This window comes from Sciurus carolinensis, chromosome 12 (genome assembly GCF_902686445.1).
Source record: "Sciurus carolinensis chromosome 12, mSciCar1.2, whole genome shotgun sequence".
Classification (NCBI taxonomy): domain Eukaryota; kingdom Metazoa; phylum Chordata; class Mammalia; order Rodentia; family Sciuridae; genus Sciurus; species Sciurus carolinensis.
This window is the reverse complement of record NC_062224.1, coordinates 80773198-80795676: the sequence shown is the minus strand read 5'-3', so window position 1 is coordinate 80795676 and position 22479 is coordinate 80773198. Positions and strand designations below refer to the sequence as shown.

At 35.3% G+C, this 22479-nt stretch overlaps 1 protein-coding gene across 4 annotated transcripts in view; it reads left to right on the top strand.

Moving 5' to 3' along the window:
- Cd55 (CD55 molecule (Cromer blood group)) overlaps positions 1-21001 on the top strand; it is a 29487-nt gene extending 8486 nt beyond the window's left edge. Inside the window, exons 6-12 of one of the 4 annotated variants that reach the window (XM_047520440.1) lie at positions 7354-7542; positions 10418-10480; positions 11330-11413; positions 11994-12014; positions 17110-17182; positions 19144-19249; positions 20098-21001. In XM_047520440.1, coding sequence (XP_047376396.1) covers positions 7354-7542; positions 10418-10480; positions 11330-11413; positions 11994-12014; positions 17110-17182; positions 19144-19249; positions 20098-20112 — 551 coding nt within the window. In that variant the 3' untranslated portion in view covers positions 20113-21001. The other 3 variants (XR_007104303.1, XM_047520443.1, XM_047520441.1) reach the window with 3 other exon arrangements.
- The last annotated feature ends 1478 nt before the right edge of the window (positions 21002-22479 follow it).

Sequence of the window (22479 nt, the reverse complement as noted above, 5' to 3'; positions counted from 1 at the left end):
CATCGTGTATTTTAGTAATTTGAGTCTTCTCTCTCCTTCTCTTTGTTAGTGTGGCTAAGGGTTTGTCTATTTTGTTTACTTTCTCAAAGAACCCACTTTTTGTTTTGTCAATTTTTTGAATTGTTTCTTTTGTTTCAGTTTCATTGATTTCAGCTCTGATTTTAATTATTTCCTGTCTTCTACTACTTTTGCTGTTATTCTATTCTTCTTTTTCTAGGGCTTTGAGCTGTAATGTTAGGTCTTTTAGTTGTTGACTTTTCATTCTTTTCTGGAATGCGCTCCATGCAATGAATTTTCCTCTTAGTACCGCTTTCATAGTGTCCAGAGATTTTGATATGTTGTATCATTGTTCTCATTGACCTCTAAGAATTTTTTTTTCTCCTCCCTGATGTTTTTTGTTATCCATGTTTCATTCAGTAGCATATTATTTAGTCTCCAGGTGTTGGAGTAATTTTTTTTTTAATTTTGTCATTGATTTCTACTCTCAGTCCATTATGATCTGATAGAACACAAGGCAGTATCTCTAGTTTTTTGTATTTCCTAAGGTCTGCTTTGTGACATAACATATGGTTCCATGTGCTGCTGAGAAGAAAGTGAATCCACTCGTTGATGGATGGAATATTCTATATATGTCTATTAAGTCTAGGTTATTGATTGTGTTATTGAGTTCTATGGTTTCTTTGGTTGGATTTTGTTTGGAAGATCTATCTAGTGGTGACAGCAGTGCATTAAAGTCACCCAGAATTATTGTGTTGTGGTCTGTGTGAGTCCTGAAATTGAGAAGGATTTGTTTGATGTACAGGGATGCACCATTGTTTGGGGCATAAATATTTAGTATCGTTATGTCTTCCTGATTTATGGTTCCCTTAAGCAGTATGAAATGTCCTTCTTTATCCCTTCTGACTACCTTTGGCTTGAAGTCCACTTTATCTGATATAAGGATGGAAACCCCCACTTTTTTACTGAGTCTGTGTGCGTGGTAGGTTTTTTCCCATCCTTTCACCTTTAGTCTGTGATGTCTTTTTCTATGAGATGAATCTCTTACAGGCAGCATATTGTTGGGTCTTTCTTTTTAATCCATTCTGCCAGTCTATGTCTTTTGATTGATGAGTTTAGGCCATTAACATTCAGGGTTATTATTGAGATATGATTTGTATTCCCAGTCATTTGGCTTATTTTTGGTTTTTAAGTTGGCTTGGTTTGTCCTTTGAGTGGTTTTTCTCTAAGGTAGTTCCTCCCTTTGCTGACCTCCATTGTTGGTTTTCATTTCCTCCTCATGGAATATTTTGTTGAGAACATTCTGTAGTGCAGGCTTTCTATCTGTAAATTCTTTTAACTTTTGTTTATCATGGAAGGATTTTATTTCATCTTCAAATCTGAAGGTTAGTTTTGCTGGGTATAGGATTCTTGGTTGGCAACCATGTTCTTTCAGAGCTTGAAATGTGTTGTTCCAGGCCCTTCTAGTTTTTAGAGTCTGGGTTGAAGTCGGCTGCTATCCCTATTGGTCTCCCCCGTATGTAATCTGATGCTTTTCTCTCGCAGCCTTCAAAATCCTATCTTTATTTTGAATGTTAGGCATTTTCATTATAATGTGTCTTGGTGTGGATCTGTTGTGATTTTGTGCACTTGGTGTTCTGTAAGCCTCTTGTATTTGATTTTCCATTTCATTATTCAGGCTTGGGAAGTTTTCTGATATTATTTCATTGACTAGGTTGTTCATTCCTTTGGTTTGTATCTCTGTGCCTTCCTCAATCCCAATAATTCTTAAATTTGGTCTTTTCATGATGTCCCATAGTTCTTGGAGATTCTGTTCATGATTTCTTACCATCTTCTCTGGGCAATTTTATTTTCAAGATTAAATATTTTGTCTTCATTGTCTGAGGTTCTGTCTTCCAAGTGGTCTAGTCTTTTGGTGATGCTTTCCATTGAGTTTTTTATTTGGTTTATTGTCTCCTTCATTTCAAGGATTTCTGTTTGGTGTTTTTTTGAGAATCTCTATCTCTTTGTTGAAATGATCTTTTGCTTCCTGCAGGTGCTCTTTCAGCTTATTGGTATTATCATTCATTGCCTGCATTTGCTCTCTTATCTCATCCTTTGCTTTGCGAATCATCTCAATCATGTATAATCTGAAGTCCTTTTCTGACATTTCTTCTAACATACTGTCATTGAATTCTATTAATATAGAATCTAGATTTGTTTGGATCATTTTCTTCCCTTGTTTTTTCATGTTGTTCATGTATGTATCTTCCCTTCTAGCAATGCAGATCTAGGGTATTGCAGATTTCCCCCTATAGGCTTATAGTGGCCCTATAGGTTCCCAAAACCCTTTCTTTAAGGGGAGATCAATATTAGCAGTGCCTAAATCAGACACTATGCAATCCTAGACCAAATAACCCCTACGGGGACAATAACAAAATTGTCATATTAAACAAAATGAGTTCAAATATTATCCTCGGTAAAACAGACAGGTTTGTATTAAGGTCTGCAGTTTCTAATGGAGGACAAAGAGGATGCAGAGGGACGTAGAAGGTAGCTGTTAATGGGATAAGAAAAGAATATACAGAAGTTGTAGAAAACAAAGAGTGAGAGTGTAATCAAAAGAAATCAGATGTTAGCATGCAAAAAAGGGAGAAAGAGACTCTGAGGGAACAGGTAAACAAAAGGAAAAGAGAGCAAGAAAAGTAAAGAAATAAAAACTTAAATTTTTTAAAAAGGAGAAAAAAGAAAATCTACTGTATAACAGTCATATACTATTGAAACCTCCCAGTGTTCAGTAGCCTGATGCATGAGAGGTACCTGACAATGAGCTTCAAGCCTCCAGCAGGCGTCGCAGGATGGGATTTGCCCCACCCAAAGATCAGAGCTACGGCTTCCAGGATTATCCAAGATGTCCGCTCTGGCTTGCAAATGTGTTGGCAAATGGGGAGCTGCAGCTCAGGGGTGGATGTGATCAGCTGGAGGTCCTGGAGACGGGATGTGGTTGGTCTGGCAGGGGTCCTAGATGTCTGGTGTGTTTGATGTGGTTGTGGGATCCTGGAGGCCGGGTTCAATCATTCGGTCTGAGGTCCCGGTGATAGGGCACAGTCAGTTGGTCTGGGGGTCCTGGCGACAGGGAGCAGTCAGTTGATGTGAGGGCCCCAGAGGCAGGGAGTGATCGGTCGGGCTGAGGTATCCTGGAGACGGGGCTCAGTCAGTCCATCCAGGGGTCCTACGGGGCCTGGCTGTTGTCTCAATATGGCGGCAGCCACGTGTAATCAAACCTGCAGGTACCGTAACAGTGAACTTCCAGGCAACAGCAGGCAGCCAGTGCTCCACTGGTGGTCGGTGATCAGTTTGCTGACTATTGTCGGACAATGGGGAGGTGAACCTTGTGCGTTGGGTGATGGATAGGTGTAAGGCAGGCGATGGACAGGCGAGAGGCAGGCAAATGGCGGATGATAGACGCCTGACAGTGAGCAATCTGCACTCAAAAAAGGCGTCAATATGCTGGCAGACTGCAGGTCACCACAGCAAACAAATGGGGTAAACACCAGGGGATCGATAAGCAGCAAAAACTGCCTCACCGAGAAACAGATATCCTCTGCTTGAAACTGGAGTTACGGAGTGACAAGGAACGCAGCCTCCCTCTGGTCCGCCATCTTGGATCTCTCCTATTTTAAATTTTAGATCACTGCTACCCACTGCCACCCTTCCCATTTCCTCTGTGCAGTACAAGATATTATCAATGGCACTAAATTTAAAATGGAAAGGAAGAAGTAGCTGACCCAGGCAAGCTGTCCCAGAGCCTGGATGAGCAGTCTTCCAATCTGAGGCCAAAATTTTTTACAAGTAACTAGTACCATGAATTTCAAATATAGCCACTAAGCATATATTCTAGCAGAGAAGAGTTTTGCACTGAAAACCCACTTCCTCTTCATGCTGCTATGTCTTGACACAGTCCCATTCTATGTGATGTCTTGCACTCCATGGTGAATATCCTGATGTCCATACTTTCCTTTTGGTTCTTATCCATCTTCTTCAAGTCAGCTATCACTGGTGTCCATGTCCTGCAGGAAAGCAATCCCAGTGTTTTCAACTCTCCCTATAAAGGCGTACTTTTAAGATCTGGTACTGATTTCCCACATAACTTACTTTTTTGCTTTGACAATACTAAAAAGAGTTTGAGTGGAAATTAAGTTCTTTACAGTGAGCTGCTTCCCATCAAGTATGCATCCCTGGTCTGTAGACACATAAGATTGCATTTGTGTCCCTGGGTGAATGTGGATGTAGAGATATGGACATGAAGAAGGAAGAACAGTGAACACTTTCATGAGTTATCCTTAATTAAATATCAAACAAAGGTGGGATTTTATCTTTGAATGAAGCCTCACTGTCAGAAGGATCTGTTTTCCTCTCCCTATCAGTGTTTTTCAAAATCAATTTCAGTTGACTGATGGTGTCTGCTAGCATGCACTCAGTCCCTGCTATACAATGACCATCTTCCCAGATCCCTCTCTTAACTCCCCACATGTGATTGCTAGGTCATCTTGCTTTACCTCTTCAGTATACTTTTCAAACCTGTGTTTTAACCCCATCTGTATCACTTCTAACATTTTTTTTTGATAAAATAGTTTTTAAGAGTTTTTTTGTTACTTGAGATGTACATTTGTGTCAGCCCTTCCAAAAGTACTTGCTTAGAGGGTACAAGAGGGTATAGAGGAAGTGTTTTTTTACTGGAATGTCTGATAAATATCACAAAAAGCTCTGTCCGGATCACAAGCCTCTTGTGTGTCAATTTGAGACCTACAAATCTTCCTAATCCCATGCATAGGCCAACTTGATCAATTTGTTGGTTGGTTATTTGCTGTTATGATATTTTGAGCTGCTGCTCAGACTCCTTCACTGTAGTTTATAATTCATCACTTGTAGTCTGGCTACTTGATTTTTTTTTTGTTGTTGTTGTTGTTTTGTTTTTTCATAGTTTATTATTCCTCACCTGGAGTATTGCAATCAGGGCAATTGCAAGCAGGTCCTGGGCTAGACTCTAAATAGAGATCCTATCTTACCACACCCTTCCCCTTCCCACACTGTGAGGGGTTCTCTAGTGCATGCAAATGTACAACATGGTCTACATATCCAAGTCATGTCCACTATGACCCTTATCCCAACTCCATTTTCTTTTGGGTTAAAGGTGAGTATACTAGCAGTAGAGACCACCCTCTTGAATATGACTCAGGGAAGGGAAACCTGGAAGGGGTATTGGCATAGGGAATTCTGGGCTCGTTCCTGGATCACGTTCTAGAATAGAGGAAGAGGTAGTATGATGGGCTTTCATTGAGCATATCTTCTCAGCCCTATAAATACCCCTACTGGTGAGACAGAAGCATCCACAGCAGGGCCAGCACAGAGCCTTCAAAGTGTGAAGCCTGGGGCAGGACTCTCAGCTGGCAGAATTCCATTGTTGCTACTGACAGTAATGGCCTCCTGCCTCCATTGCTATACCCCATTTACATACCATCCATAGTCTTAATCAGAGTGATCTATTGGGCACAGAAATGTATCTTCTTCTTACTCTATACCTCATCATTTACAAAGTCTGGACAAAGGAGTCTGGACTCCTTAGTAAGGCATTGTCTACTTACTTTTCCACACTCATGCTTTGTCCTCATATTTTATGCTTAACCCATGCAAGTTGCTTGTACTTTTCCATTTACCTTGTGCTTCTTTGTGCCTTCACATTATTCCTTATATTGCGTCCTCCACCTGGGAATTTCCTTCTCCCCTTTTTTGCTTAGCTGTTGTTTTCCTAATCAAGAGTCTGTCCTCTAGTCCTTCAGGAAGATTTCCCAGGCTGGCAAACATCTTTCTTCACTCTTTTCATACCACCTGCATACTTCTGTGATAACCCTCACTTTGACTCTCTTTCACCACTAGATTTTATGGTACAGGAACTACACATTGGTCAGTTTTGCACTTCTGTTTATAGAATAATGCCTAATATGAGGTGCTCAGAAAAATGTTTGGAATGAACTAATGGGTATGTGTGTAGCTCCTGTATACTTTAACTTGATATCAATCAAAATAGGCTGTTCTTGCTTTGATTAATAGCTTTAAAGGACTTCATAAATTTGCCAGTATTCTATGAATACTTAAGTACACCCATGTAATTTTGTTGCACACATGTAATTACATTGCTTTCCTGATTAAAAAAACTTAATGGCTCTAAAAATTATGGAACCATTGAACTTTTTATCAGGGTAACTGCCAGGAAGATACCTCTTTTTACAACATAATTAGAGTAATTCTGCTTGTATTTGTTTTACAAATTCAGCTGCTAAGATTTACCTTGAGTCTCTGTGAGTTAATACATACTAAAAATTTTTGCTCTAGAAGTAAAAATGTAGTTCTGACACTTAAGATCTTTTACTCTGTTCAGAATGATCTGTTCTTATTTCTGAAGCATGCCCCTTGAATTCCCAACTCCTTTAATTTAGTGCCATTTCATCCCTGGAATGAAGATCTATGCTCTTGCTCCTGTCTTGGAAGAAGGGGACATTTTACAATAAACTCAAGTTCCATTTCCTCCCTTAAGTCATCTTTGACTGTCCTGTTTTTGACTCTCATATCTGGCAGCATTGACTTTTTCAAGCAGTGATTTGATATGTAGCATGTACAAACCTTATGGGAATTTTTGTTTCACCATGTGTCCTAAATCTGATTATTTCTGTAAGTTGATCTCAAGATTAGTATTCATATCCTATAACGTTTACATTTAGAGCTCGAAATATTCTACCCATTACTTAGTAGGCATTTACAAGCATCCCTGTTGATAATGCTGACCTTGTGGTGGTAGGAGTGGGGAGCAACCAGAGACTTGACTGTGGGGGTCCCCATAGACAACATTTGGTCACCTGCCCATATTATTCACATGTGTAGTCAAAAGGGAGAAATGATGGTGAAGCAAAAGAAATGAATTTATTCACAGTTTGACCCAAAGCCAAAATAGCACAGAATTTTATACAGTGAGAACAAAAGCCAGTAACTCTGCATAGCATGTTGTAAGTCTGGGTCATAAATCCTGTTCACCTTCTGGTTCCCTAAGCATGGGGGTTGGGGGCAGTTTCCATTCTCAGCATGACATGGGGCTTGGAAAGGAAAAAAAAAAAGACCAATTAACTGTACTTAACCAGTACTTAGAAGTTACAAGCTGGGTTCTTCTTTTAAATCTTTTAATTTTAAAGAGGGTCCTTTTACACACTGAGAAACTGATATATTTTGATTTTTAAAACTCTTTAGCATATTTTAGTTTTTGTTATTTGTAAAAGTGACTTGCTAGTTGGATATTTTAAAAAAGATACTGTAATTCTTTTTAAGAAATTCACTGTCCTGAACCACCCAAAATTGACAATGGCTATATTCAAGAGGAACATGAGGTTTATGTATATAGACAGTCTATAACATATGGATGTAATAAAGGATTCACCCTGGTTGGAAAGAGCTCCATTTATTGTGCTATAAAAGACAACGAAGGAGAATGGAGTGACCCACCACCTCAGTGCAAAGGTAATCAGTTCGCAATAGTTATATTTTTGTTTATTCTTACCCTTTGCCTGTATATGAACTATAAAGATTCCGTGAACTCTCTTGAGAAATAAATGTAAAATGGTGTATATATTGCATGTTTTCACTTTTCTGAGGGACAGTTTTTTCATCAGATTCTCAGAGGGGACTGTGACTTCTATACACACAGGCAAAAAGAATATAAAATAAAGATAAAAGCTTAAGAGACATTTGAGATATGTTAAAATTCTGACTTAGGTTAGAAAGAGAGGAGGGAGGGAGAAAAGCAAAAAAGAAGGAAGAGGAGGGGAAGGGGAAGAAATTGGAGGAGAAGGGAAAGGGATGAAGGCAAGATATTGGAAAAGATAATGACCAAGAATTTTCTATAACTGATGAAATCTACTAGTCACTGATCACTCACTTCTCAACCAAAAATAATGCAGGCCAAAAGATGATAAAAAGAAAACTTTAAAATACTGTAAGAAAATTACTACTCATTTAGAGTTCTATACCAAGTGAATTTATCTTTCAAAACTGCATACAAAGTTAAGATATATTCAGACAAAAACTGAGGGAACTTGTCATCGGCATACCAGATGTTATGAAAACTAAAGGAAATTTTCAGGTAGAATGAAAATAATCCCATGTTATACGTGAACATGCAAGAAGAAATGAAGAACATGGCGATGATTAATGAACACTGACTTCATGAAACAGCAAAATACTGTCTTATGATATTTGAATTATATGTAGAATATAAACATACAATAGAAATAAAGCAAAAAAGGAAATAAATTCAGTGTAGAAGTTCCAGTGTTCTAGATGGACTGAAAAAAAGGGAAAGTAATTAATTTGCAAATTGACTTATAGTCTAAAGCATATTATATCACTAGAGTTACCACAAAAGAATTTTAAAAGAATGTGTATATCACAAGCAAAAAGGAATGATAATATTTAATCCTGAAGAAAATGAGAGGAAAAGAAAAAGAAAGAAATGTAAAATAGGTAGTGGTTGAAACCCAAACTCATCAGTAATTATATTAATTGTAATTTGACTAAGATTGTCAGACTCATTTTAAATATAAAGTCTAACTATTTACAAGAGACACAGTTAAATGAGAAGACAATGAATTGATTGAAAACAATGGGAAAGTATACTATGGAAACATTAACAAAAAATGGGATAACTCTGTTCATATCAACAAGTACCTAAAGATAGGACAGTTCATCATAAAGGAGTCAATTCAGGAAATATGAAATATGTATGCATTTGAAAAATAGCTTTAATTGATATGGACAAGAATGGACAGGAAGAAAAACAGACAAATCCACAATCACAGTTGGAAAATTCTACATACTATTTCAACTAATAGAATGAGCAACAAAAATCATTAGAAATATGGAAGAGCCGAGCAACAATTGAGCTTAAACAAATTTATACTTAAGAGTATGCAAATCTTAATGATAAATGACCCGTTTTTTTTCAAGTGCTTCTGAAACATCTACCAAAACTGATCATATGCTAGGCTCCAAACTTAAGTGAATTTCAGAAGATTGAAGTTACTCAGAGCATGCTTTCTGACCACAGTGGAATTAAACTAAGCATCAGTAACAAAAAAATTAATTTTCAGGAAATATAAACCCTACAGTAGTATATAAATCCTCTGAATCAAAAATAAAAGCACTAACTCAGTGGAACAAAGAGTACTTTTTATACACAAGGGTTTTAAAATCAAAAGTCCATATAAAAACCTTACTTACTCCAATAATGACATTATTTGAGTGCCTGCTAAGTGCTGTGTTCTTTGCTAGGTATTTTATTAACTTGCCCCTTATAGCATCCTGTGATGTAGGTAAAGGAAACAGAAAAAAATTGATACACACTATCTGAGTACCCAGAATACGGGGTGTGTGATGAACATGGCAGTGCGAAGCAACTTACTGAGTCATTTCCATTCATCTTTACAGTGATGCCATGCAATCTGCATTGGGTTTTTGGTTTTGTTTTCATTTTTTTATTAATTAATTTTTTTAATTGACACAATAATTGTACAAATACTTGAAAAATCTACAACTGCAATGATCAAATCAGAGTAATTAGTATCAATTCGTTCTGGTTTTCTCCTCAGTTTACAGACAAGAAAAGCAAAGTTTAGAGGGATTACAGAACTAGGGATTAGACCTTGGCATGTGGCAAAATCAGGCTGGCACTGCCTGGACAGGAAGTCTGTATAAACAACCCAGACGTTGCCATTTTGCTAGATTTGTGGTTCTAAGAATATGTCTTTAATGGAAGTTTCGCAATATCTGTTCTTTGGCCTGACATCTGAAGAGGAACTAAACAGATATATATAGAGTTGGTAACTGGTACAAGAGGAAAAGTGAATTATTTATACTCAGACCTATGAATTACTTAAAGAAATGAAATAGGTTTCCAGACTAACAAACATGTTCTGAAAGCACTGGAAAAAGCAACAGTGCTATGACTGTCTACAACAGTTCAGTGATAGCATCCTGTTGTTCCTTGGTCCTGGCATAAGGGAAGGAAAACAGTTTTGAAGAGAAAATAAAGAGAACTGAGAATGAGATAACTACCAACTCCAACTTTGATTTCTCCCCTCCCCGCCCCCACACAGGAAACATAAGAACCTCAATATGATGTAGATAGAAATCTACTCTAGTCACTGGTAGGGATCAGAAGCAAAAACAATGTAGTATTTCAACTCTTTGACATATACATCAAGACTAGGTTTCCCAAAAAGTCAATTTAGGCTTTTGATGGAGGCAGAAAGGCCACAGAACAAGCAATGGCCAAGAAAGTTCCACTGGGAAAGCATTATTTAGCTAATTTTTTTTTCTTAACATTTTTTCTCCACAGGAAAATCATCAGATTCCAAGCCCCCACCAACACCTCAGAAGCCCACCACAGTCAGTGTACCAGGTACAGAGGCCCCGCCATCTCCTCAGAAACCCACCACAGTAAATATTTCAGCTACAAAAGCCCCACCAACACCTCAGAAGCCCACCACAGTAAATATTCCAGCTACAAGAGCCCCACCAACACCTCAGAAGCTCACCACAGTAAATATTCCTCCTACAAGAGCCCCAACACCTCAGAAACCCATCACAGTAAATGCTCCAGATACAAGAGCCACAACACCTCAGAAGTCTACCACAGTAAATATTCCAGCTACAAGAGTCCCAACACCTCAGAAGTCCACCACAGTAAATCCTCCAGATACAAGAGCCCCACCAACACCTCAGAAGCCCACCACAGTAAATGCTTCAGATACAAGAGCCCCACCAACACCTCAGAAGCCCACCACAGTAAATGCTTCAGATACAAGAGCCCCACCAACACCTCAGAAGCCCACCACAGTACATGTTCCAGATACTGAAGTCCTACCAACTCCTCAGAAACCTACCACAGTAAATATTCCAGCTACAAGAGTCCCAACACATCAGAAGCCCACTACAGTAAATATCCCAGCCTCAGAAGCCCCAACAACTTCCCAGAAACCTACCACATCAATCAATTCAAAGACCCCAGCAACAACTCAGATATCCCCCATATCAAATGCTCTATCTACAAAGACCTCACCAGCAGCCCAGAAAATCATCATGGCTAATGCTTCTGCTACACAGACCACAACAACCACCCAAAGAGTCACCACTACCAAAGCTTCATTTACACAGAGTTTTCCAGCAACACGAAAGTCCACTACTTTACATGTCCCAGTGACTCAGGGTCTCCAAAGTACAAAAAGATTCACCTCTGCTCGTATTACAGCAACACAGCGCACACCTGTTCCCAAGGCAACCACGAGTTTTCATGCAACAAGCACATCAAAAGGGAAGGAAATGTCTCCTTCAGGTCAGTTGATATGGTTCATGAATGTGATCTAATGCTGTATAGTGAAATGTGAACTTGACTGAGATTGCAAGATTGAATAGTTTCCAATTTAGTATAGCCAGGGTTTATCATAATAATGCTTTTGACTCATTCATAATCATTGATAAATATAAATTGTTATGATAATTTTGAGTTTTGTTAGAATCTGCTGACAGGGAGTTAAGATTCTGATAATTTCTTGATAGTAAGATTGGTTCAGTAGTTACTTACTGTTTAATCTTTTCAAACTTGTTTCTTGCCACCAAGTTAGATTACCAAATTTAGATGATGTTTGTTTTGGTATTCAATAACTGTCATAATTTGTATTTGTAGTGTTGAATGTCAAACAGATATAGGCTCTGGTGTTTATGTTACTTGGTTAAGTAAATAATGTGTAATTGTGTAAATTTATAATTATTTCTTTTAGTTATAAAAATTTAAGTTGCTTTTGAGCTTTCAAGTATAGTTTATTGATAGATATCTATAAATATTAAATTTCTAGCAAATCAGAAAGAAAATAAAAAATTTAAATTTTGTAAGTATTTTTTTCCTTTTTCTTTAGGTGCTGTCAGTCTTATATATGGTAAGTTTGGCTCCCAGACAGTTAAAAGAAATTGCCATCACTGTGGGATGTACAACCCATATTCCTGGAAGAGAATATTATCTTTTAACTGTCTTAGAAAAACCATCAAAATGCAGTGTTTGTGGGTACCTAAGAGAAAACGGGTAAATTCATTTTATCAGCATGTTATGTGGACACCATTCGGTACTCGATATGTTCCTATGTATTCCAAATCATGCTCTTGTTCCAAGGTAATTTTAGGACAACTTCGGGTCACAAGTCCAATCAATCAAGTAGTCTTACGTGCCCACTGTCTCAAAGCCCCATTCTAGGAACTTAAAGGAGGAAACAGGTGTCAATACAGTTTTTATCCTCAGGTGTTTGACAATTGATCATAAATTACTCCTTCACCATTTCTAGATCTCTGTTCTATCCCAGATGAAACAAAAAGTGCTACTTTTGATGACATTTTTGTCTTTTCCCCTTCTCTGTCATTTAAAGCAAAGTTCCTTTAAGAAGTATTCTGTTGCTATAGACATGAGGCCAAAAACAAATCTGCATTGCAATTTCTTCTAGCATTTGGTACAGCATTTTTCTTTGTCCATACATATTTGATGTTATGCATTAACAAAAAAAAATAAACTAAAAAGATGGTAAGAGAAATGTTAAGGAACAGTACAGCTAAGTTGATACACTGATAAGAATGTCCAGTTGAAAATACACTTTTATAAAAAAGTGCTTATTTTTATAGTATGTACTTTTCAGCAAAGTTCCTTATCTTATATATGCATGAATTATCAAGGGACAATAAACCCTAAAACATATATTTTGTTATTGTTATTACTATTATTGTTATTCATTATGGTTATTTTATACTTCAAATGCTAGAAGATTTTAAAAGGTAACTGATTTATCTTAAAAGATTCCATCAGTTCGAATTCTCTGTTTATTCTATATTTAAAATAGAAATAAATGTATTCTAAATGAATAAAAAAAATCTCATGATTTAATGATTCACTGTTCACAAAAATGATGAGTTTCATGGATGACCTTTTTCTTACCTGATTAATGACTTTCAGTGAAAGTTCGAAGAGCTTATTTTTTCTCTGAGGTTCTCAAGGTCTATAATCCGATTTATTTCCCAGGAAACTCCTCAGGGTTGGTTGTAATTCCAGCTTGTGTTAAAAAACAAAAAGAAGCCCCTGCTTTCTTAAACCAGACATCCAGCAACACTGTGTGTGTGTGTGTGTGTGTGTGTGTGTGTGTGTGTGTGTGTGTTTGTGCACACACATGTGCATGATATCTTGGGACATAATCCTGATAATTATCTTTAATTCTTAGGTTTATTTCGTGAATCAGATCATTATCTCACTTTAAAGATAAGTAGACTGTATTGCAAAGAAATTGCTTTTGATTATACTGCAGTGTAAGGGAATGATGCAGATGATAAAACTTGAGAAATATTTAATTTTTTCTATTTAATTCAAATAAGACTGAGGAATCTTTACAGAATTTCCTAAATTACCTTGTAAATGACCCTGGCACTATGAATTTTAAAGATACTCTTCTACTGGCTCTGTTGTCAATGGTTCTCAATATGTATTTATTCTTGCCTTTCATCTGCCAAGGACCTGTTTAGACTTTTGCCCCCCTAATCATCCTTTATGAGATTTTAACTCTGTTCATTAAATCAATTTATGTACTTTATATGTTACTATATTTACACAGATAAAAACTAAGTGTTTTTTTCACCTACTTGGGATATTGTCCCCATTAAGAATTCGTGCTCTATATAGTTTCACTGGTTTTTGTTTTTGAAGACAATATCATATAGAAAAGAAGAAAGTGTTTGTGCTTTGTGCTTTGGAGTCAGTCAGACCTTGGTTTGGATCTGTTTTTTTTTTTTTTAATTTAGTAAATATTCAGTGCAAGTAATTAATCTCTTTCAGTTCCAATTTTCTCATTTATGAGACAGAGATTATGATTCCTATACAAAGTCTTTGAAGTTTAATGTGATATTGGATTTGAAAACTCTAAGCACAGTGCCAAAACTTTAATGAATGTAGCTTCAAGAAGTTATAACACATCTGAGGAAAAGTTGTTTTCCTAATATGGATTCATGACAATTTTATCATTCCCTCTGGCCACAATGAAGAATAAAAGCAAATTTTAATTCAAGTAATATTTGCATGTTTGCTATGTAGCAAGTACTGTACTAACATTTTTATATGTATTAATTTGCTTCTTACAATAGTCTTATAATGTAGCATTTTAATATTTTTCAGCTGATAAAACTGTACTTTTACATAATTTGTAACTTGTCCAGAGTTTCAGAGATAAAAGGCAATTATCCAGTGAAGGATAGCATCTCTTCCTAGTAATAGAACAAGAGCCTGTATAACTCAGATTAGACAGGGTAACCTTGATTCTTTACTAATACTGTTTTATTCCCCCCCCTCATTGCTGAAATCCCATATTGTGACATTCCTAAATTTTTTATGACCAATTGAAAGAATATTAAAGAAAAAGAGAACACTCAGTGAAATATATAGTTCTCTATATCGTTAATCATATACATATTTATTTATCCTTTTATATTTACTTGACTATGGCATGAATTCCCAATATTCAAATGTAGCCAAAACCTAAGTGTACTTGCAAGAGTCTAACATCTTACGAGTTATTTCAAATGAATAAGTTGCTGATTCAAGGGTTACCACTATGTCTTATTATATGTTTCTTCACCTGACATACTTCTGTTCCACTACAAAGTGACCATAATTATCCATCTGCTATTCAGAGTTAAGACATCAGAAAATATAATCATGTAAGTTTTCTGTAATAGTTGTAGTCTGGAAAAGGAAGTGTGTGAATTTCTTTTATTTAAAAAATTGGAAAAACTACAGAGACAAAATCCAATGATCATGTCAAGACACTGAAAGGGTCCAGTGGGTGTTGCTCAGAGGCAGTCGTGTTGAGAAAAATTTATAAATCTGAAAATTTAATGTTTACTCAAGCACATTCTTTGTCCATCAAGACAAGTATAGTGGACTTCACTTGCCCACAGGCTCTGTATTCTTTTATATTAAGTATGATTATAAGCAAGAACCAAAACTGCTCATAGCTTTGTGTTTTTCATAACAGGTGGACTGCATTTCCACTTTGTTAGATATACAAGCATGACTTTTTGAAGTGAGTAGGCAAGCCCACATTTTTTTCAGAAAAAGACATCATTTAATTAATACCAACTAACAGATAAAATTCTGACAAGGGTTCTTTGGGAACAGATATGATACTCTATTAACATAGCACCCATCTCTTATAAATTTTATTTGAATAACCTGTTACTTTTATTTTAAAATATTATGAACAATTAAAATCATGTCATGAACCTGAGGCTAGAAATAAAAATATCTTTCTTCAGTCTCAGTTTTCTCATCTTCAAAAATGATATTCAGTGCAATTTACTAAACACTTCCTTCTGTGTGCTCAGCACTATACTGATTATTGAAAGTGATCAAATGAGATAATAGGTGGCAAACTGCTTTACAGTGTTTTAATTACTATGTAAATATGTTTTTATATAATAGGGAATCTTACTAAAATTCTACTTTTGTTAGAGAATCTCCTTTTCTAAAATTATGTAATTTTACTAACTAATCAATTTAGTGATTCAGGACACTTGAATTATAATTATAATTTCCTTTTTATTTTATAATTTAATTTACCCCAATTTGTATAAACCTTAAATTGACTTTGATTCACCTTTGAGTTGGTTTCTATAGATACCAAGTGAATTTTGAGATTATAAATTTTCCCTTTATTCCAAAAGTTGTTTGTTTCTAATTTGAGAGCTAATATGCTCTTACTAATTTACAGAGAATGTATAGAGAGTTTCATTTCTCATATTTCTGTTTTGCTCTGATTTTCTGTTAAACTGTCGATCTCCCAAACTTTAAGAATTACGTACACGTGTTGATCAGTGTTCTTTCTAGTAATAATCTTGTATTTTTGTCATCTTCATATTCTGGATCACTTTTGAATTTTCTATCCTGATTTTCACTCAAATTCCAGTGAGATTAAAAATGGTATGATTGATGGGAATAGGTAAGAGAAAGGAAATCTCAAAACTTTTGAGGAGTTGTGATTTATATTATGAGCTAACAATATAGTGCTGGAGGATCAGTTAAATTTACTAGGGAAAATAGTACAACATCCCTGTTGTGAAAACAGCTGGGTTTTAACAGTCATACACCTACATGGCAATGCAATTATGAAGCATCTATAGTTTGCTGATTTGGAACCAAATACACTCATTAGTTAAGGACATTGGTGGCAAATGGGGTAGGGAGGGAAAGGGAGAAAGAGAATGAGAAAAGAGTGAATGGGTAGCTTTCAAAGAAAGGTCATGTAAAATGCAAGTTATGAAGGTGGTTTTCTGTTGACTGATGTATCTGATTATTCCCTGCTGTTCAGCTCAAAATTGTGTTTTTTTAATCTTAAAAGTAAATACAACTTGCCAAAGTGAAATTTCATCTTTAATAGACTGAACACTGAAAAACATTCTGTAATCAAAGTGAATACATTTTTCCTTCCAGTCTCATTTAATAGTGCAGTTCTCTTTCCTGGGCTGGAGATATGCCTACAAATCAATTATCTCTACCATGAACTAAATAAATGGCCTTCCTATTAACCACATATGTAACTTTGACTTTTCTGGATATCTGTATATATATTCACCTACAAAATGAGAATGAACTCCATTATTCCTTCTAACTCATTATTCAGTCATCATATTTGAACTACCAATGAACAAAACATTTAAAAGTAAGCATGGTTGTGTTGAAACATCTCAGAATTCTCTAAAATCTGTCAAATATTTGTATTTGAGCACTGTGATACTTTATTTCTTTTTCTTTCAAAGAAGATAGAACAAATAACATGCAGTATTATTGTCAATCCTGTGACATAAGGAATCCATATACTAAATGCAAGCCATGTCTCCCTTTTTTTCTTTAATTTGTTTCATAACTACTCTGTGTCATTGTGAAGCTCCAATGTATATGCCATTGCCCATGTTTCTATTAACTGTGTTACCAAATTTTTCCCCCTCAAGGATTTGTTGCTGCTGCTATAATAATTGGTATCCTAATTCTAGTCAAATTTTTCTGGGACTATGGAAAATCAGGGTGAGCAGAAATTCTGATAATTTTTTAAAAATCTATTCTTAGCTATTTTTTTCCAGCAAACTTGATACTATATCAGTAGATAACTTTCTTACCTTAATTGTATTTTTGGACGTTACCTCTTCATTCCTTCTATCTGTAATTTCTGTCCTGGGAGAACAGACGTTGTCTTTTTCCCCGCCTCAGTTTATTCAAGGACATTAGCCACATTTCAAAGGAAAATGATTAAAAGCCAATCTCACTTTATGATCTCTTAAATCAGTATACTCTTTTTCTACTCAGTATAATTTATAATATCTATGTATTATACAGAAGAAAAGAAATCTAGGAAAGGTCAACCTCTAACATTGTTAAATTGCCTGTGATGAGATCTTTTTCTGTTCTGTATGTATTAGCTATCAGTCTAACAAAATCAGCCCGTCAATTAAGAAGGCAGGCCCTGGGTATGACTGCTCACTGAGTCTGTCATTCGTGAGCTCTGTGACTGTGCCACTTAACCTCTCTATGCTTCAATTTTTCTTGTGCAAAATGTCATACCTACCTCATGGGACTGTAAAAGGGATCACCTAAGTTGTCGAGGGTAGAACAAGTTGGTTGGCACACAATACATATTCAGATGTTAAAACAGCAACAGGACAAAAAAATCAGTATAATTCAAAACACCCAATCTGCATTGAATCCTCATTTTAACTATAAATGTCATGGTTGGCTTTGATGTAGCCTATAGACAGAGTGATTTAAATGCACCCTGATTTGTTTTAGAAATTTAACTGTTTAGAAATCTAATTGTGAAATTCATTTAGACCTGAGTTAGTTCTCAGTTGCCTGAATGCCTGTCCTTTCTTTTTTCATTAATTAATACAAGTAACTACATTTTAATTTTCTTACAAAATTTCCTGTTTGGTTGATGTGGACTATCTAATTTTTGCCTTCAATGACTCTCTCTTTTCTCCTTAAATTAACAATAGTATTTAAGCCTATTATAAGCTGAAGTATGTGAACATTCTTTAAATCACTAAGTGTTTTAATCTTTTGGTAAAAATACTTGGCCATCAGGTCCTAGAATTAAGGATGGGAAAGGTTAATAGTTTTTTCAGGTACTTGTTTAATATCAATTAAATAGTCTAGATGCTACAATAGCAAATATATTAGGATATAACTTTTTCTAACTTAAGAATGTGGTTTAGAGCCTAATAAAAACTATTGGAGTTCTTAGACATATAGAATGAGTGAAATTGGAACAAATACCTGAGTAAAATTACCTGGGGAAAAAATTCAGTCAGTTCACCAACCTTATGTACTTATTTATATTTGTTCCATCTCTATTTTTAGAGTGTTATGAATTTATCAACTTATAAATTATTAGTTTACCAAAGTTAGTTCTTTGGTGCTCCATGGGTCAGGAGAAGTGTGGCAAGGATAGGTTTACCAGCTTTCATCATCATCTTTATATACTTTGATAAAGTAATTTGCCATGATATTGTAATAAGATGAAAAGTGCTGGAATGTAGAAGCAGTGAGTATTTGTTTTGAATTGTATTTGGGGATTTTTGCAGTAAACCTAATTGCTTAATTTTGGAAAACAGGGAAAGTCACGCAAACCCATAGGAATCAGTCTTTTCCATGTATACCTAAAAGATAATCTACTTGTCTTATTTTGAAAATATAAGCTGTTGAGGGTAAGAACCGACTTCATACATGTCTAGTTAGTCTCCTGATTCCATATTTATTTAATTAAAAATTTGAACTTCATTAGGACAGAAGATATAGTTAATTAATGTAAAAGTGATAATATAACTATCTAGTCATCCTTTGTGTCTGTCTACTAGAGAGTTTACTTACTTCTTTAGAAGTGTTTGTACAGTAAATTTTAGTATAGGGATGGGAGAGTAAGCAAATGCTTGATTTTGTTTTGAAATTTACATTATATAATTCAATTAGTTTTTTCCTTCTTTACTATCCAGCTCTTATAACACACATGAGAACAAGAAAGCACTCAATGTTATGTTTCATAATTTAAGTGAGGCCGATGATACCTCAGAAGTCAGATCTTCTGACAAATTACAAAAGGTATATATGGTTTAATAAAAGCACATTTCTGTATCTTGCAAAATATCCGTCAAGACAGTTGGCTTAGGGTTTCTGCAGGCTCTTAAAGGATAATAGAGTCTTAAGTCTCTATTATTGTCAGAATTGTTTTTCTTTGTTGAACAAATGATTAACACTGAATCTGTCCTGTGACGTACATCATCCATTCTTGCCTTAGCAGTATGCTCATCATCTCATTCTGAGTCGCACGCTGTTCATTGTACTGATTAGATGCTATGATGCCACAGATATTTGGGAGGGGAACAATGATACGTTAAGGCTTAATAACAGTGCTTTCATTATGACAATTTGCATCATGAGATGATTGGCCTGTTCTGTATTTATTTCTCCTTTTTCTTAGTGGCTTTTAGACTTTTCAGTGTTTAAGAAATTTACAATATTTGTTAAGACATCTTTTTATGAGTGATACCTATGGATCTTAAAACGCATTGTTTGTCTTTACACAAAAATTACTTGATGTAAATGTACCTGTGAAATTTTCGTTCTAAATCTCCTAATGAATCTTTCCTCTATTTCACATGTTTTATTTAGGATATTTTCATTGATTTTGGTATAAAGTATCTTAAATGATTCTAGCTTGGCTACCATTAATCTTAGAAACTAAACACTCTGTCAGAATTTTATTGTTGCTATAGCTACTAAACTGAACTTGCAAAGGTTATTCATGCTCTTTAGTTACTAATTTTGCATTTGTTTTGTGCCCCCAGTTAACCAACTGTTTTGGACATTTTATCACATAGAAACTAAAACTTAATGTTATCAGTAAATAAAACCATTTTGATTTTAATTTTTTTTTTTTTAACTTTCAGGGCACACATGTATAACTTTGACAGTTTTGCTTGTGACGCTAGTAACCATTGGCTATCTGAATTAGCCAAAGAAGAGTTAAGAAGAAAGTGTACTCAAGTACACAGAACACTTATAGTTTGTTAGAACGTTCTGGAGGAGTGGATACAATAAATGCAGTAGTGCTCTATGTTTTACATGTAATCCCTGTCTTTAAGGTATGTTAGGAATGTCAACAAAGCAAGGAGAAAGGCGCCTGTCTGGAATCACGTTCCCAGTGCACCCAAGGCCTCTTGAAAATAGAACAATTCCCAGAATGGAGGGTGTTCACTCTCCTAAAAGTGTAGGAACATGTAGAGATTTGTTCCTGCTTAGACTGAGAACATGAAGAAAAGGAAATAACTGATTTCTTTCACTAGATGTGTAATGTTACTTTTATTTAATGAAAAATAAAAAGTTAAAAACATTAATTGGCAAGCAAAAACAAAAAACAGAATCTAGTCTATTCCAAACAGAATTGCCAAAAAGAGATGAATCACATTCTAAAATGATTCTTGACCTATCGGGCATTTTCATCTCTACTTAGTCTATCACTTGTAAAATGGATAAACTGTAATTTTGTCCTGAGGACAAATGTTTTGTTTTGTTTTGTTTTTCCCAGTAAAACAGAATTGTGAAATGTGTCTTCTTTGATTAATATCTTTAAAAATACTCAGATTGCACTAACACAAGATTCTTTATTTCTGAAGAAATGTGTTATGGCCAATTGTAAATCTTATTCTTTTATAATATTAAGATTAATTTATTTATATTTATTTATGTCAGTGAACATTTTGGTTTCACATGTATAACAAGAAAACTTAAGCAATGTAAAGAAAAATTTATTTTCCCTAAATAGAAATAAATAATCACGTTTTGTCTCATGTAGTATTTGAAATTTATTTTCTTAAATGTGAATATTTTATTTCTCAATCATAGATTCTCTTCCTGCCTCCCGTAAGTAGTTTAGAATGTTGTCTTTTGATTATCTTGGGGCAAATTATTTTCAGTTACTTTTAAATTATACTATATTGTACTTTCCTGTTATGCCCTTTCTTTTTAGTTTATTATTTGTTATTGATTCACTTCAAGGCAACACATTCATTTCTGAGTTCTTAATATGTTAAGAACATATTAAATCCTTATTGTCATTTGGTTACATTCTAAGTGTTTGACTAGACTAGACTATACATACAACTAGACTGACAATTATGTTTGCTTCATCTATTTTGTGGGTGGTAGTGAAAAACCTTGACAAATTCCACATTCTTCATGACATTTCTCTATAAATACTAAAATAAAACGTTAATGAGGACATTCTTAATCCTAACCACAATCATCACAATTAACAAGATTAACGCTTATTTTTTGTTAGTTTCTAATATTATAAAATTCTTTAAGCTCTCCTAAAAATTCTGGGAATGGGCACATACCCACCTATTGATTCATCCCTTTGTTAAGTATGAGGGCCTCTTCTGCTCTGCTACAACAACCTGGTACTTCTTAAAAGCAGCAAAGACACCACTAGTTCAGTTATTCAGAAAAATATAGAGCCTACTACCTGCTAGGTGTTGGGGTTTCAAAGATAACCACAATGTCTATCCTCAAGTTGCTTATAGTCTACCACAGGAAGACTGAAACTCTATACTTACATGCTTATTGAGAGAATGCAGACTTGAGTTATAGCACACACCTGTACAGAACACAGTAGTTGCTCATGCTGTTATCTATTAAGGAGATGAGTGGTGGGCAGGGTGGCATCCACGACCTGGTGCTGAGCAAGAGAAGACGAACAGATGGAATTACCAGAGCAGGACTGGGAATGACAGTGAAGCATAGTACCAGTAGGAAGAACTTGGAAGAGGATGTGTCGTGTTCATTGTAGGAGTAAAAAGTATAAAACTCCAGAGTCTTTATTCTGCCTTGATCTAAATAAAAGAATCAATGGGAGCAGGTTTATAATAGCAAGTATTTTAGATACTGAGGAATAGTGAACTTTGACAACATAATGCTTTGAATTAGCCTTAGTACTTAGTGAAGGGCAAAAGCTAAAAAAAAAAAAAATTAACACTCAGTTATATTGGAGAAAATAATTCAACCATTAGGCATGTGGGGGATGCCAAGATGTTCTTGTAGGATTTATATTCAGAGCCCATTGTCATGAGTCTAACAGTTTTATTTTTTCTCCAGATAAGCTCCTTGAGAGATTGTACTTTGATAACAAAGGTTGTATGACCTTTCTCTCTTGAGACTGATCCTTATTTGATCTAGCAAACTATACTTGCTCACCACAGAAATTTGATATAACAGTATGTAACCACTATCATTACAAGTTGAGCATCCCCAGTCTCACAAAGTCCAAAGTC